The sequence below is a fragment of the Aethalodelphis obliquidens genome, unplaced genomic scaffold (genome assembly GCF_003676395.1).
Source record: "Aethalodelphis obliquidens isolate GAN/ISIS:26980383/991018 unplaced genomic scaffold, ASM367639v1 scaffold109, whole genome shotgun sequence".
Classification (NCBI taxonomy): Eukaryota; Metazoa; Chordata; class Mammalia; order Artiodactyla; family Delphinidae; genus Aethalodelphis; species Aethalodelphis obliquidens.
In genome coordinates this window covers 1,717,491-1,737,273 of record NW_020838053.1, presented here as the reverse complement: position 1 = coordinate 1,737,273, position 19,783 = coordinate 1,717,491, and the positions used below count along the sequence as shown (strand labels likewise).

General features: G+C 42.9%; 1 protein-coding gene across 5 annotated transcripts in view; it reads right to left on the bottom strand.

The window, feature by feature from the left end:
• Positions 1-1,222: 1,222 nt before the first annotated feature.
• PBX1 (PBX homeobox 1) overlaps positions 1,223-19,783 on the bottom strand; it is a 283,309-nt gene continuing 264,748 nt past the window's right edge. For 3 of the 5 annotated variants that reach the window (XM_027096842.1, XM_027096843.1, XM_027096847.1), the window contains one exon: positions 1,223-6,440. In XM_027096842.1, coding sequence (XP_026952643.1) covers positions 6,348-6,440 — 93 coding nt within the window. In that variant the 3' untranslated portion in view covers positions 1,223-6,347. The remainder of the gene's footprint in view (positions 6,441-19,783) is intronic. The other 2 variants (XM_027096846.1, XM_027096845.1) reach the window with 2 other exon arrangements.

Here is a 19,783-nt window from a genome sequence, read left to right as displayed (position 1 = left end):
TGGAAATGCTCTCCAAATCAATATTGGCAAGCTAGTCTTATACTTTTGAGTCCATTGGACCCTTAGCTAGTCCCTTAATAAAAATAATAATTTGATCCCTGATGACTCTCCATTCCTTTGATCATGATCATTAGAATCATGATAGAGACGAAAGGGTGAGTGACTGGTGTTTTCAATACAGACCGGCCTCGCTGTGGGGCTCTGGGCGAAGCCTCCCGAGAGCTAAGGTGTGAGAATGAGAAAATGATGCGTGTGATGTCCCTAGAGGAACAATATGCAGAATGGCGGACAAGCGGCTCCACCCCACTCCATGCACGGGAGAGGGTATTAAGGGCTGGGATGCAGAATTAGCTGTTGAAGGCTGAAGTGGTGGTCCAGCCAGAACACTCTGAGACATCAAACTCTGTAACAGACCACAACCCCAAAGGGCGGGGCTCAGTGCGGGCACAGACAAACCACTGGGAGAGACACACGGGATGGAAGACATAACACACGGTAGGCGTGGACATCTAGTGGAGTGGCATCTAGCTAGCATACTTCTGAGAGCCTACAATTGGGTAGTGTTTCTAACCTAGATTCCTTCCCCTGAAGCATCTCTTGGCTACCACAATTTTCCTTATGACCAGATCACAGCAGACAAAGAGAAGGAAAGGAGAACCACTGGGCAAACAGCTGTGACTCAGAAACTTAGAAGTTATTCTGGAACGTCACCCTGATATTTTAACCGGTGCTTGGTGGATGGGAGCTAGTCACAGACAAGCAGACAAGATGGGGTGCTCTGCCCTCCTACAGCACAGCTAATATTTGCACATAAAAGATCCTTCTTTCGGGCTTCCCTGGTGGCGCAGTTGTTGAGAGTCCGCCTGCCGATGCAGGGGACACGGGTTCGTGCCCCGGTCCGGGAAGATCCCACATGCCGCGGAGCGGCTGGGCCCGTGAGCCATGGCTGCTGAGCCTGCGCGTCCGGAGCCTGTGCTCCGCAACGGGAGAGGCCACAACAGTGAGAGGCCCGCATACCGCAAAAAAAAAGATCCTTCTTTCCCCCTCTCCCTCCCTCCCTTCCTTCTTACTTCGGGGTAAGTGACGCAAGGTCATTTGCCCCACTGTCAATGTAGACTTTAAAATGATGAGGGTCACAGTTTAAAGCCACACTAACCCACGTCTTACTTTGGGGAAAGACAAGTTTCCAGCAGGTATAAATTTACACAAAATACAAGTATGCTTTTTTGCAACAAAAGAAACTATTTATTTGGAATATGCATTACCAGTACAAATTAGGAGACTGTAAAACCTACACCGTGTTAGTATCATTAGAGAACACAAAATTTCAGTTGGAATCAAAAGGGACAGAAGCCTGTGCTCTCACAGAAGCAGGAAAGCTTAAACTTTCAAAACCAAAACAGAGCAGAGCTTTGCAGGTTTATACTCTGAATAATAAGAACAGGGGAGGGGGAGCGGGAGAATAAAACCAAAAACCAAAGGAAAGCACTTCAAAATAGTTGAAAACACCAAAGGAAAGAAAAGAAGTAAAAAGAGAGAAAAGGGGGAAAACATTGGATGTTTTATTAATTTTAACAAAAGGAAAAAAAAGTTTACAAAAAAATAAAAGATTCCAGAAAGCTTTGAGCTAGGGATTGAAACCATAAAGGTGATGTGAAAAGCTTGTCATTATTTTGTTATGACTTAAAAACAAGAGTGCAAGCGTTTGGGTAGAAACACTTCCTAAAGTGTTCTTAACTCTTCTTGCTTGGGTTCTTGCTGCTTTCTGAATGCTTAATCATTTGTTGAATGAAAAACATTTAAATTAAGCTTCCTCCAGATAATATTGCTTTCTTTTCTCCCCTAACTTAACAAAAACATCCCAAATCAAGCCAGTTTGACAGCTGCCTAAATCAGAGGTTCAGACAAGGCGCACTGCCAATGAATCAGGTGTAACTGCTCAGCACTGTAATAGCACTGAGTCTGGCTCAAAAGATCAGTAGGCCAAATGACTCTAGGACGGCTTCCTGGATCTGGTCTACTCAGCCAATGGGGCACAGCCCACCAGGAGCTCCTGTGGGATTCTACTGGAAGAAAAAAATCCTCTCTAGCTGGAAAGAGTCGTGGAACGTTGTTATTAATCAGGAAGAAAGAAAAGAAAGCATTTTATTGTGTCATTCACAATCAACCAAGGCAAAAACCTTTCCCTACAGTACAAGAAGGTCTCCTGGACCAATTCCTTGAATTGTTAAAGGGCTAAAAAGAAAACTCAAGTCCTTGCCTTTGTTTTTCTCAGGGATTGCAAGAATGCCACACACTCCAAAAAATGCAGGTGAAAGAATATGAATCATTGTGGGCTTGATCTTTGAAGTCAACTGAATTCTGAAACAAACGGAAGTACAAGGAAACAGCCTATTCTACAAATGTCATCTTTTCACATCACCTCAAATACATATTTAAGGAATAAAAACAGCAAGACCATAATCCTGACAATTAAAAAAAGCCCCCCCATAAACAAACCAAAAATAACACAAAACAAAACATAGTTTCTTTTTTTATATTTTAAAGAGCAGAAGAAAGAAAAGAAAAGAATTTATTTCTGGGTCTCGAAGTTAATAAACATAATAACGTGTTAGGCTGTACCTATTATGCTCACTATTCCAACCTTTTTTTTTTTTTTTTTTTTAGTTTACAAAATGAATTACTGTCACTTTTAAACATTGTGAAACAGGAAATGGATGTGCACAACTCGACACTTTTCTAGCATTCTTGAACTAATTCACAAATGCAAGAAAATAAAAGAAAAATGGGGGAAATGGTGAATGTAGGTAGTTCGGTGTTAAGAACTAATGCAGGAATGATGTGCATTGTCACAGAAAGAAGAGGGGAAATCCCCCATCCTGTTTTGCGTGCTATGAGGGTCATTTTTAAAATTTTTATTATAAACACTATTAAATTCAGACCGCTTTTTTGGTTTTTTTTCTTTATCTGAATATACAAGAACATTCATTATCAAATGTTCATCATCAATACTACAAAGAACGAGACACGAGTCGCAAGAAACAATGGAAAATGTTAATAAAGCTGAAAGAATCGTCGAGTATTTTTTTGTGTTTTTTTAAGTTTTTTTTTTTAAATTTGAGTTTCTGTAGTTTCATCTTTTTTTGGTATCGAAGTCAGGTTTTTCTGGGCAGAAAAATAAAACTCAGAAGGAAAGAGGGGCAGGGAAGATATGTGAGAGAAAAGGCAAATAGTAAATAAAGAACTACCACCACAGCAAAATGAAAAATAAATGGAAAGGTGTCACTTGGCAAAAGTACCGCACAGGAGTCAATTCCAAGCCAGGGGGAGGAGTTAGGGATGAAAAGGAGGATGTGATGAAGAGTTACAAGGTGGGCAAACCCTAGGGCTAGTATCATTTCTCAGGGGAAATCTGCCAGGGAAAATGGAGCGCTCCCACTTCCATCAGAAAATGAAGGAGTCTTGGGGCACATTTTGGTATCTGTAGGATCGACCTAATACGAATTCCCAGGGAGCTGTATTTCCAGAGGCACGCTACTTTCCACCCCCAACCTTCCGCTGCCAGTGTTCTCATGCTTCGCTTAATGCAAAGAGATGTGGTGGCCGCCACGGTGGATGTGATCGTAGGCGAGGAGGGGAAGTCGTGGGAAAGGTACTGGATGTGAAGAGCACTGCATGAAGTGCTAGGTGGGGAAGATGCTGTGAGAGGTGATCAGTGCAAACTACTGCAGGGAGAGAGACTGCCTGTGCAAAGGTAGCACTGCTCTGATCTATTTCATCAGCTTAAAACGGCAATCATTCAACCCAAATCTGGAATCATTCTTCCTGTTTCCAAGAGAACCCTTTTGTGTCCCTTTTGTACTTTGCCCCTAATCAGGGGGAGGCGATCCCACCATATTCCTCTGTGGGTAGTTTCAATAGATCCCTGCCACTCAGACAAAGTTCTCCACTGGTTTTAATCACTGTAGAATGGTCACAGGATGGCTCCTTCCAGGAATCCTCTTTATCAAGCCCTGCTCTGATTATGGCACTGGTTAGAAGAGAGTCTTTCTACTGACCTCAGTCATCCAGGCATGATGCCATCTTGCCAACTATTTACTTTTTGCATTTCCTTCAAATACACATACCTTCTAGTTCCTTAGGTTAACCCCCCGCCTCCCAACACCCACACACAGGAACATTTTCGAACCATTACTGAAGCGTCATGCAGAATGTCCATGACCTTGTTAGCTGGCCACTCTCACCCCTCAGGGTCTTATACCTCTCCCGGAGGCCGCTCAAACATAGCAGATGTGACAGGGACTAAGTAGTTACAAGGCCACATACTGGATTCAAGTACAAGCTTAGAGAACCACGTCCCATTTTTTCCAATTTAGAGACATCTCTATTCTAAGAAACCAAGCAGACCAAAACAAACAGAAGGAACAACACTAACCCTTCTCTTTGTCATCAGGCTGATGACCTCAGGGTACTAATGTTAACCAGAAGTTAGAACAGGAAAACCATTTATTGCCCCTATGTGGCATGAACCAGTTTATCTTAGGGATGCTTCTTCCCCTGACTTCACAATTACAGATTGGATATGAATGAAATCAACTTCTTCGGCCTCTCACACGCCTCTTGGTGAGCCAGGCGTAATAACCCCCATTTTACAGATGAAGAAAATGAGGCACCACCTCCCACTTAGTCAAGTGACAGAGCTGCCATGTTTATTGCCGGCACAGTTGGCTATGAAGCATGTGAGCACAGGCGACATGAGGACAGCTTTCTAGTACCTACTCTTCACGCTCAGATATTACCAGGGAATAAAAATCATGGATGATTTCACTGAAAGCATGACCTCCCTGCTCTCCATCACTCTCAGGTCTTCAAAGTAAGCAAGCAAAAAGTTTGCCCAAGCCATGTTCTTATACGTCTTTCTCCTCCAGGACGAGAATGTTGGAGCCATATAACCCTTTGGATAATTAATACAATGTCCCTAACATAAACACAAAAACAAAACAGAACCAAATCCATTGTAGGCTTTGTAAGTACTGTGTGTGGCTCCCTGAGAGCTCCAGAGGTGGTGAGAACAGGATTGGTTTGTACTGGAAACCTGGGCTTCATCACGATCGAGTCCTGTGTATGTCGTTCTGGTGTGTGCACGCTGGGGGCCTGGAAGCCCCAGGCACACGCTGCTTCTCTGTCAGTGACCTTCACTCAGAGTTGTTAATTCCCTCTCATGGGCTCACAAGGTATAATGCTATGGTTACTAATATAGGTATCTGAATGTGGCACGTGCCTGATTTGGGGCAAGTGAAATGTGTGAGGCTGTGCACATGCCTACGTTTGTATGCTTGTGTGTGTGTGTGTGTGTGTGTGTGTGTGTGAGAGAGAGAGAGAGAGAGAGAGAGAGAGAGAGAGAGAGAGAGAGAGAGAGAGAGAGAAAGGGGATAGGTAAAGGGTTGCAGGATAAGAACCTTCTACTCCTTAGTGATGCATTCACCACCATGCCTAACTCAGACCTGGTTTTGCAGTAGATTCTGAACACCACTTACTGCACGGTCTCCAGAGACTGTCCCTCTGAAACCAAGAGCTGTTATTGGGAAGATGCAAAAGCCTCTAGGAATTCTACCCTTGTTCCTTGAGGCTTCTCTTGCTGCCTGACTTCCTGCTGGGAACCAAGCTAGCAGAGGTGAACCCAGAAACTGTGGCACTTGTAGAAGCCCAGCAAAGGCAGCCCCCAAAGAATACCTGGGGCTGAGAAGGAAGAGGAGGAATTGTATTCTAATCAGAATCGCCCCCGGGGAGGTTAGAGCAAGAGGAGGTAGGGCGGCCTGGAATGAGTAGGGCAATGTGGCGTATTCCTGCTAAGAGGTAGTGAGAGTAACGAGAGAAACAGAGAAGGACTGCCTGTTAACAGAGGGAGCAAGGGATCCCAGGGAGGTAAGTCTGGCCCCTCAAACCACCAGCATGAAAACATACCAACACTTTTATTATTTTCTTTGTATTTTTTTTTTCCTCTTTAAATTCCTCTAATTGTTGAAAATATCCTTCAGGGATGTAATAGAGGGCAGGGACCCAGGGAGTCTAGGACAGAGGGAAAGGGGCAGGGAAGATGATGGACACCAGGCTGACAGCTGGAGGCAGGGAAGGGTGGCTTCTACCCAGAAAAAAAGGGAAGAGAGTATAAAGAAGTGTCCAGATTGGCTGAAACAGCATCCCAAAGAAGAGAAGAGAAGGAGACTCTTATTGTGTGTGCTGATTGCTTCGACCTCCAGTCTGACCGCTTCAGCGTTGAGAAACCCTCCCTCCTGGCCCGGCCCCGACTGGAGCACAGGGTCAGCCGGGATGCGACTGCTGGGAGATCAGTTGGAGGTATCAGAGTGAACACTGCCAGGGCCTTCTGTAGGGGAGGTCACTGATGAAGGGGTAGTAGCATCCTGCCAACCTCCATTAGCCTAGAAGGGAAAAAGGGAGAGAAGTCAGTCCTCTGAGATCGGGTGGCCGTTCTGAGCAGACAATGACAATAAGGCAACTCGGGTAAAGGGCCGAGCACAGTGCCTGGCCCACGGGAACACTCATCCAACGGGCGGCTAAGACTGTGGTCGATAATGCCCACCTCCCCCACCCTCAGATGAGTTTGGCTCTTCCCAGCGAGCCTCTGGACACAGTACCAGCACCTCTCCCTTCTCACAGGCTTTGTAATTCAGTCCAAGCCACCAGATGATTGTTCTGTGTGCTCTAGGATGACGGCAGCTGTCCCTGCAGGCCAAGGGACCGAGTTCTAGCTCCGACCCTGGCAACAATTAGCTATTGGTTCTGGCGAAGCACTTCCCCCTGTTTGGCCTTGGGTTCCCCTTTAGAAAACTTAAAAGATTAGCTCAAATGCTTTCTCAGGTCCTTTCCAGCTCTGGATGTTCCCTGTATTGTGGGATCCCAGGCACCTGTTCTACGCAAGGTTCTGTTCTAGCTGCTCGAGGGTATATAATGATGAGTGAGATACAGTTCATGTCCTCAAGTATGGGGATGAGACAAGCAGACGAATGAACTATAATGTCAGGCAGAACCTAATACATGGTACAGCCCAGTTGTCATGAAGCTTCAAATGAAGGCAGTATCTCCTCTTGAGGCAGTATCAGCAAAGGCTTCATGGAGGAGGGATTCTCTGAGGTGAGCCTTGAAAAGCGGGTGATCAGACGAATAAAACAGGTAAAACAATGGTGCCAACACCACAAGCACTGGTCTGTGTGACTTTATCTAAAAAGGTGGTAAGACAGGAAGCTACAAGTTTGATCTGTATTTGTAGATCATCTTCTAAGACTCTAAATCCAGATGCATTAAAACAATAACATTGTCCTAAAAGGATTTGTTTTAATGACCACCCCTTTCCAAAAATACCCCACCATTAAACAGCTGAAGAATGATTTGCTACAGTGGTTGATTCATGACTGTTCACATATTTTAAAGCACTGAACTGTACATGTGCTAAAAGGCCCCTTTTCCCCAGTCACTGGGTTCCTTTGAAGTTAATAGACTCTCGACACTGGAAATGTTAATACTGAACAGACCAGATTTTAGGGAGTCCTGGTAAATTATTTTTATTGTACTTTCCTCTCCTTTTACTCCCTGAAGTAGGTGGGGGTACCTGGGGGTAGGTATTATTATTGCCATTTGGGAGGGACCACAGCTTCCACCCTAGTATAACCCACAGTACTTAGGAGCATGGCTGGCACTTGTAGGTGCCGGCAAACATCCATTCACGTTTCATTCATAAGAAAGCACAGGTGTAAGAGAAAATCAGCCTTCCAGATTCCGACTGAGACAGAACACAGGCTTCCTAACCTTTGAACCGGGCTCCTTTTTCTCTGCCCTTTTCATCCATTTGGCTCTCTCTGTCATTGGCTCACCCAAATGACGCTCCAATGTTCCCAGGAAAGCCAGGCTTTTCATTCAGAGATGCTCCCACCACTTACTTCAGCATGAGGGTAGGTGTTTCCCCACACACCTCACTTTAAGAGCAGATCTGGACACTAAGCGGGCAAAAGGTCATCCTGGGTAATGCCAGGAACACGGCCCCTCAATCTTGGATTATCGAATAACTGCTCTCAAGTTCAAATCTCCATCTCTTAACTGAGTCAGGCAGCTCTACCCACTCCCTTTTTCTGTTGGACGCCATTTCCCCTGCTGTTTGTTAAAGAGAGATTAGAAAGAGGGCAATGAGGGGAAAATGAGAATTCTTTCTCTTATAACAGGAGGCTTTGCTATCTTTTGGGGCCTAAGCCTCTGTAGTATGATCAGAATCAAGAAAAGAACTCATTCAATTTCCACATTTAGGTTGGTCACCAGAGTGACAATATCTTACTTAGCCTCCCCTCTCAACCAAGAACACATGTATTCTTTTGGTACCATTTTAGGCTGATTGAGAATCATCGTTCTGTTTATTTTTCCCTGAAGAAAATCCTTCAGCATCATTTATCTTTTCTGACGATAAAAGTAAGATGTGCTTATACGATATTTGCAAATACAATATTTGCAATTATGCATGCAATATCATATTTGAAAATAGGAGAATTGGAAAGAACAAAGAGTACTACAGCCATAATCCTACTACCCAGAGATAATTACTCTTAGCATTTTGATATGCATCCTAATAATTTTTTAATATGTGTATGTTTATCAGATAGGTAGATAAATAAATTAATTAACTCACTAATTAAATAGACTGGAAGGGGTGTGTGTGTGTGTGTGTGTGTGTGCTGGTAGCATGGGATTTTAGGAAACTTTCCAGGAGCTCCATAAGCACAACATCATAAAGCAGAGAGTGAGGTGCTTATAAAAGAGGAAAAATGTCATGCATCTTAGACTTGACCTGGTATGAGACAAGTAGGGGAGGAAAATCTCTAAAGCAGCTAGTGTCCATGTCACAGCACGTGGCACAAAGGCATGTCATTACATTGCTTACAAATTACCAGCACTACCATTGTCGAGCCATACCATAATTCCATTAAAATAACAGTAAGTGGTGCCCCAAATGAAGCCAGTAGTAAAAAAAAAAGGAGCTCTGTGGCATTTCATTAGCAGGGAATTAGCAAGACACTGTATATTGACCAGAAGGTTCTAGGAGACTTCTTTTTGAGTCATCTCTGAGCTGAAATAACTCAAACAGCAGACATTTGATCTCTTTCCTTCAAAAGTTCTGTTTTCTCAGACCAGTGCTCAGGACGCCAGAGGGGAGAGAGAGCTCACAGATGGTGGAAACAGGAATTAGTGCAGCCTGATACCAAAACCAGCATTTAAATTATGCTAGTTGGCCTGGTGAAGAAGAGTATATAAAACCTTAAAAAACCTTATTAAAAATAAAGAAAGAAAACAAATCTCTTCAACTGCCTTTTCTTCACTCCCCCTCCATCCACAAACACACACACAGACACATATGCACACACACTTCAGATGGGGTGACCAATTGCCCCAGTTTGCCCAGGACTCTGGGATTTAATGGAATGGGGGATTTTCAGTCCCGGGTCACCCTACCCCAGGATATCCCAGCTATTACCCTTGACTTCTTGCTAAATTCAGGACACTGTAGCCTATGGGTTTCAAGTTAGATGAATGCAAGTACTTTTTAGAACAAACGAGTCTAACACTGGGAAATGCTGAAGGATCCTTTTCTCTGGAGGTGCTTTCTACCATGGCATATTGTCTGCCGCTGCTCGTGCTGCTGCTAAAGCCTCCGTGAGATCAGAAAGTGCGAGCAAATCCACCCTAACCGGCTTTCCCGTAAATCACTTCGGCCGTTTCAGCTGTATCATTCCAGCTTTAATGTAAGACGTTCAGAGGCTGCACCGTCTTGGGAAACAGCTGACCTCGCTTACTGCCACGTTAACCCGGGGAGCAATTCCTTCCCTCTTCCTCCACTGCGGGTGAATATTAAGTAGGAAACGCCGCCTTTGTGTGTTTGTTTATCTCTGGGAACAGTGAGAGTCAAAGATGGTCTCATTAACAACCGTGTGAGGTGGCGGGAAAATAAGACCTCTGTTTTAATTTTTCTTCTGCACTCCAACTGCCTCCTTCACTCTCCGATGCAAACCAGCCTTTAAAGGGACACACTCACTTTGTAAAATGCTGTTGTTGGAAACCACCCTGAGGGGATACAGGGGTGGGAATCTGTAAAGCCAAATATGCCTCCATAATGGGAGAGAGTTCACATTTACACCCAGTTCCTTCAGGTTAATTCTGTAGCCTGTGGCCTGGGAAGCAAGACTTGGTGTAACATTTAATTCCACCAGGGGAAATCTAAGCCGGCAGCAGGCTTGACCTGGAACCTCATGAAGAGGAAGCTAATAGAATATAGAATTAGGACAAAACGCAGTAGATTTCCTAGTTAAGAAAATCTGGACTTTCAAAACACAAATTCAAGGCATTTGGGAACAAAGTGTTTCAGGAACAAAAATGACTACTCTCTATCCTACCCACATAACTTGATAGATGCCACATTTTGCCAGAATCCCACCTAATGGATAAGGCAAAGCACGCCTATCAGAGGAGGTGGAGGAAGCCAGCCATGGAGCTGGGGATGGAGCGATGGTGGGTGGCAAAACCCGCACGGCTCCTCCTGACATACACAGGAGCACAGAACTGCAGCTTAAGCCCTGACTTCCCTGTCCTCTGTTGCCCTCCTCGAGCCAGAACTCAGGGGGCCACCAGCCTCTCCCTCGCTGTTGCGGAGCCAGTACCCCTTTTCACCCAGAGCAGCGGCTGCTGGGCTGAGTGAGAACCGCTGGTCCCATGCTGCTCTTATTCCCGCTCTTCCTCTGAGCTTACCTTAGCAGTACACGGTTGATGCAGAGAATTCATCACCTGATATGACAGCCCAAGCGAGCCTGGCACTAAGAAACTCTCATTTGCAACCCAGAAATACACTGAGGTGCCACAAACCGGCTGATGTCAGCACCGAGTTGAGCTTGATATGCATATGGGCCAGATGCCATTACCAGCAATGCCTTCAGCAAGGGTGAGGTAGACGTGCTCCAGGCCCTCAATAACCCAGGCTCTGGTGGGGCCAGCCAGGAAGAAAAACAAAGAAACATGCATGCATCCTCTCCCCCCCCACCCCACACACTTGCACATACAAGCACACACACAGCCACCATTTATCAGGGGAGACATCAGCTCACACAGTGGAGTCACACCTAGATCCAACATTCTTCCACCAAGACAGAACTATGTCTTGCTGATGTGCATAGACTTTTCCCAAGATTATTCTGTGAGCACTTCCCAAGAGATGCTCTGGGATGAAAAAATGCTACTGGAAAGCCCCCTTAGGGACAAAGGATTCAAAATTTCCCTGGGAAATTTTACAACAGTAAACAGACCCACGCCTATTCTGGCATCCCTACAGTTCCCTCTCGAGCTGCCCTCAGCGTGATCTTTCACAAATGTAGTTTTGATCATGTCACCTCCCTGTTTAAACCTTCAGTGGCTTCCTACTGGACTCAAGGTGAGGTTCAATGTCCTCGTCAGGTCTATCATGTCCTGGACCTTGCTGACTCAACTCCATGCTCATGTTTAATATTTCAACCATATCAGGGTACTTAGAAATTCCCGTAACAGAGCTGCCATTTCATGCACGTTTCTTTCCCCTTGAATACAGTGCCCCACTCATCCATTTACTTGCCACTATTGCCCTGGTTCTTTTTCAAGACTGAGTTTAAGTATCCTTGCACCTGTATCTGACCCCTGCCAACTTTTCTTCCTCCTATAAGCCCTCCAGGTCGTCACTCCCCCCCCCACCCTGCACCTCCCTGCCAGGATGTACCTCTCTCACAGCACCTGTGCCGCCATATTGTATTTGTTCTTTCACACGTCTGGACCATGAGAACAGGGCCATGGAACTTATCTTTGATTCCAAAGTTCCTACCATGATGCTTGACACAGCGTAGATTTTAATAAATATCTCTTGGAGGAACATAAGAAGAAGTAAATAAACATTTAGTGGCACTGTAACATCCGTCCTCCATCGTGGGTATGGACACAGAGAAGGGTATCAGGTCCCTGACCTCCACAGTTCAGTTTCACTACATGTAAAGAGCTGTGTATACCTAGAAAATATTCAAGATGCAAAGCAGAGGTAGCACCAGGGTTCAAGGCAACTTTTACACCTAGGAAGTGAACGTTTCTCCTGCGAATAAGTAGGCATAAAGGAGATCTGGTACTTCATAGCTTAACCCAAACAAGAAACTATGTTTCATGTTTATATTGTTCTGTTTTCTTTTTAGGGAAAGCAATTGAGAAAAACATTGGATACTGCCTGTTGCAGTTCCATCTTAACAAGGACTGTTCTCCACAGGGCACAAGGAGCGGGAAGATATCCCACCCTGCATCTGGAACGGTCTCCTAGTCACCACCTCAGGCATCCTAGGAATCAGACAAATGTACAAAATAGACATAGTCCCAAAGTGGCCTGTAGGTCTTTGCCCATCTTTAGTCTCTCGAGGGCTGAGACCCACATGCAGGTAGAGCTTCCACCATGGGACCTGGGAAAGGAATTGCCAGATAAAATATAGGATACCCAGTTGAATTTGAGTTTTAGATAAACAACAAATAATTTTTTAGTGTAAGTATGTCCCATGCAGTATTTTCATTTGCTAAATCTGGGTAACCCTGTCTGGGAAGAACATGTACTCTCAGCAAAAACTTTTTTATTCTAGCCTAGTTTGGCTAGAATAAATTTTTTGACCTTTGACCTTCTGCACCTGTATCTTCATAGAGGGAATGTCTTCCTTGTGGCTGTGACCATCTCTACCAAGCCCTTACCTAGCTTCTGCTTGGTGTCCTGCTGTTTATCACAGTTCATTTAAGAATGAGGTAGTGACATATATACACTACTATGTATAAAGTAGATAAATAAGGACCTACTGTATAGCACAGGGAACTATACTCAATATTTTGTAATAACCTACATGGGAAAATAATCTGAAGAAAGAATATATACATACATATATGTATAACTGAATCACTTTGCTGTACACCTGAAACTAACACAACATTGTAAATCAACTATACTTCAATTTTTTTTAAAAAAGAATGAGGTAGTGACTTGCTCTTGTAAGTGAAATCCTGCTCTGGAACCTCAGCCCACCAACTACTGCCTGCCATCACATTTCCCTGAAGTTGGTCCTCTGTCTGGATTATCCCATGCCGCTGGCTCTAGGATTCCTGTTTCCATGGTCCCCTGCCTATTGGGGGTATCCTCTCTGATTGCCACTTACCACTAGGTCAGTCCCTGGTGACCTCACACCCAAGTCACACCACCATACCCCTTGCTAGTCTGCTTCCCACCACAGACTCTTGAGCCCTGAGATTTTGCCGTGAAGGTTAAGAGAGATCAGTGGTACCATTAGCCTTTCCTGGTAGAGAACAGAAGTCAGTACTTTAAGGTGCTCTGAAGGAATAATAGATTTCTCACTGTCCAAGTGAGATTCCTTCCTACTCTACAGAGAAGTGAGAGGTTTTTGCCTTTGCCTACCCCCTTCTCTGGTCTCTAGGAATCCATATCTTCTTTCATGGCCCAGCCTGAGGGCTACCTCCTTTCTGCAAGTCGCTTCAGGGCAAACCATCACCCACTTCTCTACGTTCTAGTACCACTGACTTTTTGACCTTTCATGTTGACATTTAACCACATGCAGCTTTTATTTATGTAAATATCCATGCGAGCACCAGATCTTATTAGCTGCAATCCTTTAATTCTTAAAATCTACAAATATGTGTTCAGTGCCTACCTCATACTATGTACGAGGCATACTGTGGTAGATATAACACATTTTTAAAAAATGTGGTGTCTGCCCTCATGGAGCTTGCCGACTTGTGGGAAATAGACATTCAAAACATATCAAAAGAACAAATATAGATTCCAGATGGTAATAAATGCTATGAGACAGAGGAACAGGGACCTCACTGAGGTTGGGGCTTCTGGCAAGTCAGCCTAAAAGTAAACAGAAAATAGACAAGTAAAGAGTGGGGCAAAGAGCCTTCTAGGCAGAAGGAGAAACCTGTCCAAAGGCTCCATGGAACCGAAAGAAGGCCTGAAAGAATGGAGCAGCGGAGCACAGTGGCGAGTGCAGCAAGACGGGCCTGGAGAATGGGATGGCTTGATCATGCCAAGACTTGCAGACTTTGATTTTTATCTTCAGTAAGATGATAAATCATTCAACCACAAGCCGTTAGAAGACAAGGATCATGTCGGATAGAGCAACTGTTCAATTAAGTACTTGAGTTGAACAAATAGAGAAATGAATGCTTTGAAAGCTTCTTTTGGTGCCTGTCCCTGTGTCTGTAAGACCATCTGTATGCTGGTACCCATTGTAACTTTAGTTATGTAAGAATAGTAATAATAATTCTCTTACTTCGGTTGAAACAAATATATAATGGTACATACACTCAGTGTGAACATCTATTCTTCTCAGGCCAGGAATCTACGACTCAGCAACTAGAATTCGCCAAACTTAGTCCCCACGTGCCACAGCTTCTGGACATTTCAGGTTTCAAAAGCTTGGGGCGCATGAAGTGCAGAGCATGGCAGCTACTGATCTCAGGGCGGAAGGCAGATGACCCATGCTCTTAAGTTCACCTTCTGGGAATCTATGCGCTGTTTATGAAGGTGCTAGAACCTATGAACCACGAGACTGGCCTCAGAGAATTCTTTCCGGGGATTCTAACACCTTCTACTCTCCAGCCTCAATCCACCTTACCAAACTTGGTTTTGGACAAGACAAACTGTATTCCTCGGGGGTTATACTTCTGAGACATCACTGTGTGTGGCACCACCTTGTTAGTTAATACAGTTTACCTTACACTGGCAATGCGAAGTCCTGGGCTGAGACCTGTAGAGTCAGAGGGTAACCCTGATCCATGTTCACTTGGTATGAATGTGAACTCTCTCATTACAAGTCATTATCTCCAACTGTATCTGGCATGCACTCAAGGGCACTCAGTCAAAATCCAACTGCAAAATTACAGCACCATCACAGTGCAACATCCTGCCAGCTCTCAGCGCCACACGACTGAAGTACACGCACATATAGGTCAACTCCAAGATCAAGATCTATTTTGGAACTTCGTAACTTCATCCTTCCTTAATTCATCTGTTGTGAAGGCCCAGAATTAATACTGCCACGTAAGGCACTTGAGACAGAGAGGATGGTCTGGGTTGAACCTTTCGTAGCTTGCACAGGATAGGAGGTAGTGTACATTTCCAAGTTTAAGGCTGGGATGTTTTTGGATTTCTGCTCAAAGTGCAGAAGTTTCATAACTTTTGATTTTGCCGTGGCTTTGTTGAAAGGCTATTATCTACTCAGGGTACACACAGGAATTGTATACACACCTGAACGAGAAACGGTGGCTATCCACGGAACACACACATAACTCGTGGTGTAAACCTTGAGGCTATTTACCATCACACAGGAAGCTAAATCCTCTTACACTTTCCTGACCATCCAAGAGACAGCAATTACCCCAGATTATCAGACCAACAATGACATGTCGCGTAAAGAGAGACACCGAGCCAACTTCACATCCCAAAGACTGGCATATTCAAGTACACTTAGGACATTAATAGCAATTTACGTGCCATCACTGAGACAAAGCCACAAAGGCTCCGTTGGCAGCCTCTTATTTTGAAGCCTATTATTTGTGGGAGTTACAGGCTATAATCACAACAGAAACTTTCAAAACCCTTATCTTCCATGACGCACCAAATCTATTTCAGAGCCATAATTGCTATGTCACCGGAGAGTCTGCTGCTTAATGCACTCAAATGCCATTTAGTGTTTGCAGGGTCATTACAGCTAACAGAAGGGTAGGAGGGAGAGATGGTGGGAAGTTGTGGGGTACAGGCAGACAGAGGATGTTGAGGGGAACGTGCTAGAATGGGGCATGAGGCTCTACTGTGCCTTATTTAGGGAACGATACTGTTGTTTTGAGAATTCTATGTACCTATGAAATGAAGGCAAGTGCTTGAAAACTACGTACTCAAGAATTCAGAGTTATTTTGACACCACCCCAGATATCTTCAGTGGATGCTGGGGGATATCCTCTTTTATTCTGAGATTCTCATCCAAGTATAAGACTGGGTTGATTTTTTAAATTTTAATTTTTTTCCTTTTAGATTGTCCCAGCAATCTCTGCAGTGGAAATCTTCCAGCTGTGCTGTGGGCTCAGGAGTCTGACTTGGCTTTTCTATATGCGTTCTGCCAGGGAATGAGAAGGGCAGAGGGGAGTGATGATGGTGAGATGTCAAAATTCAATCATCTAGAAGAATGTGCTACCTTTCAGATGGTAAAAGAAGATGCAAGGAGACAGATATAGCCTCCAAAATATGAGAAAACACCTAGTCACTCAAAAGACCATTTTTTAGACCTAAGTTTAGCTAAGGTCGTAAGAAAACTTTTAAATTATATGTAGCTTTATTCCTTCAACCTGGCTATAAACTAGCCAATGACTTATTTGGCAACTCCTAATACTTAGGGGAATACTAGACATAGGGTAAATCTTCAAGGAAAGTTTTGATTGACTAATGTATCTCTAGGTTCTTTTTTTTTTTTTTTTTTTTTTTTTGCGGTACGCGGGCCTCTCACTGTGTGGCCTCTCCCATTGCGGAGCACAGGCTCCGGATGCACAGGCTCAGCGGCCATGGCTCACGGGCCCAGCCGCTCCGCGGCATGTGGGATCTTCCCGGACCGGGACACGAACCCGTGTCCGCTGCATCGGCAGGCGGACTCTCAACCACTGCACCACCAGAGAAGCCCCTCTCTAGGTCCTTTTAGACAATTCTTGGGTTCTATTTTATAGTCCTGGGTTTTTTCATACACTAGAAATACACAAAATGTCAAGCCAGTTCAGATTGCAGGGTTAATATTTTTTTTAAGATCGCCGCCAGTATCACGTATAGATCTGCCTTTAGTTTTCCCAGGATAACAATCCAGCTTTCACTCTGAAGAACCTTCCACAGAAATAGACAGAATGAGACCTGGGGCCTTATTCCTCCTGAGTCTTCCTCCATTGAGAAATAGAATTTTCTCTATTTTCTAAATATTGGCCAAGTAAGAAATGGAATCATACCTTTCTTGTGTAAGAGTTCTTAGAAATCAATAAGAAAAACATGAGCGTTTCAAGAATGCATAAAAAAGACTAACAAACAGATGAAAAATGTTCAATCTCATTAGTAAATCAAAGAGAGATACAAATTAAATTAAACTAAAAATGAGATGGCATTTTATAATGTGATAATTGAAAAAGACTGAAAAACTGCTAAGACATGGTTATTGAGAATGTAAGGAAATGGGAAGGATCAAAAATGCTGGTAGGAACCATAAATTAATAGGAATTTCCAGGAGAAAAGTTTACAATACATCACAAAGGCCTTAGATTTGTTCATACCCTTTGATCTAGCAGCTCCATTTCTAGGAATTTATTCAAGGAAATAATACAAAATATGCACTGAATTTTCTGTACTATGATGCTTACCACAGTGTTATTAATAATAGTAAAAAAAGAGAAAAGAAAACAGCTTAAACGTTCCACAGTAGAGACTGATTAAATAAATCACGGACCTTCCCAGTAACAAGCTCTTATGCAGTTAATAAACTTATGTTTGAGAAGAATGTTTAATGATATGGAAAATATTCATAATATATTTTTAGTAAAATAAGTAGGCTACAAAATGATGTGTTCCATATGATCCTAACTTTTCTACACCCACACAAAACATACTTAGACACAAAATGCTAGGAGGCTGCCACGCAAAAAGTTAGCAGTAATTTTCTTCTTTGTGAATTGCCTGCATTCTCCAAATTTTCTACATTAAACATTAATTTGTAATCAGAAAAAAAAGTAAATGTAAAATTTAAACAAAATGTAGGAAGGAAAGTCCACATCTAATTTAGGTCTTTGTCTTGTGTGTTTGAAAGGTCGTGGCCAACCTCTACAGCTCATTGGAAAAAAGACCAGTGCAATTAATGGTCAAATCCAAGTCTGAGGAAGAAAGATGGAGGTAAGAGGGACTCTTCTGCCTGGAGACTAGTGCATTAGCAGGTGATTTCACAACTCTCTTCAAAATATAATTACCTGTCAGGAGTATTAATCAGTTGTTTTTCCCATTCCACAAAAATTAAGGTCAAAGGAAGGAGGCTAAACATAGCAATCAACTTAGACAAGATGGAGAGTTGCTTGAAAAGAAGCATTTGATCTCTTTTTAATTTTCCCTGTCCCAATGCCCAACACAACTGGTTAATAGTAAATTCCCAGAAAATGCCTGCTGATCGAATGAGTGAATATGAATGAATGAATAAATGAAGGAATTGTAGATCAAGCCCAAGTCTTCAGAGATAACACCTGCCCCAGAGAAAAGTATGGGGAAGAGAAGAAACAGCAACAGATACCTGGTCTCTGAACATATGCATAAAAGAGTTCTAGCATGAATTAGTAAAGATTATTGGGTATAAGGTATATGGAAGTTGGAGGTAAAAGATGGGTACTGGGATACGACAAATAGAGAGAAAAAGAAGAAAAAGCCATCGTCTTATGGGAGAGATTCTTTCTGGACCACAGAAACCCCAAAATGTGTAGGGGTTCCAGGCAGGCAGAAAATCCAGACACAAGTTAGTTGTTGGTTTTTCAAAAAAAGAAAGAAAGCAAAGAAAAACCTCTTGACAATAGGTTCAAGTAGGCTCACTTCAAAAAGTATGCATTAAAAAAAATTAAAAAAAAAAAAAGCATGCATTAAGCACCTAGTGTGTACCAAGTCTGAAAGGAAGGCTGGGATACAAACTAGAATCCTCTTCAGAAACCTATGGCTGAGAGGAAGTAAAGAAAAGAATCAGAGAAGAACGCCCATTCCAAGCCCAGAGCACTAAGTACTACGTAGGAACTAGGAAGAACTTCTAGGAGGAGATAATCCTGATCTAAACCCTGTAAAATGGGTAGGATTATGAGATGTTTTCCCACTGACACAGGTTCCGGCCCATGGATTCTACTGCTTGAGAATTTTAACCACTAGCAATTGTCTCTAGGAAAGGCCAAGCTTACTAGGACAAGAGGGTTAAAGAACCAACATTTACAGTGCCAGGCACTGCTCGAACATGTAATCTAGAGAAGTACCGGGGCAGGTACTCGGTGATTTAATAGCAAAAACAATCACTCCAGACAAGGAATGAAAATTGACACCCATAGGTATATTTTTTCTAACCTTTAGACGTTTTTTTATTGCTGTTGTTCTGACGCCTGATTTCACCCCTCGCTAAACTTTTTTTGTTTACATTTTTAAGGTCCTAATTATTTTAATAAAATTAAATAAGTTAATGCATGTAAAGTTAAATGAATTAAAGTTAAATGAATTAAATAAGTTAATGCATGTAAAGTGCCTAACACATGGGAAGAAGTCAGAAAGTGTTAGTTATTAATACAATTATTAAATGTCCTTTTAGCCTGTTAATTTTCTCTTCTTATTGTTTTATAATTGTTCTTTAATTTACTGCTTTATACCACTTCCTTATTTTATTACTACTTGATCTGTTTTATAATCTTTGTAAGTATGTTCTTAGAGGAGGCTATTTACTTTAACCACTCATTCTAGCTTATTTTATGTTGTTATTATCCTCTTTGCTACTTGCATATTTTAATTGCTTTTAATGTTCATTTCACATGCAATTTTATCCATCTCCTGCCTTTTTATCATTCCATTGCCTTCTTTCTTCTTAATTTTCTGTTTTTCTTATTTCCTGGATCTTTTAAATTTAATATTTGCCAT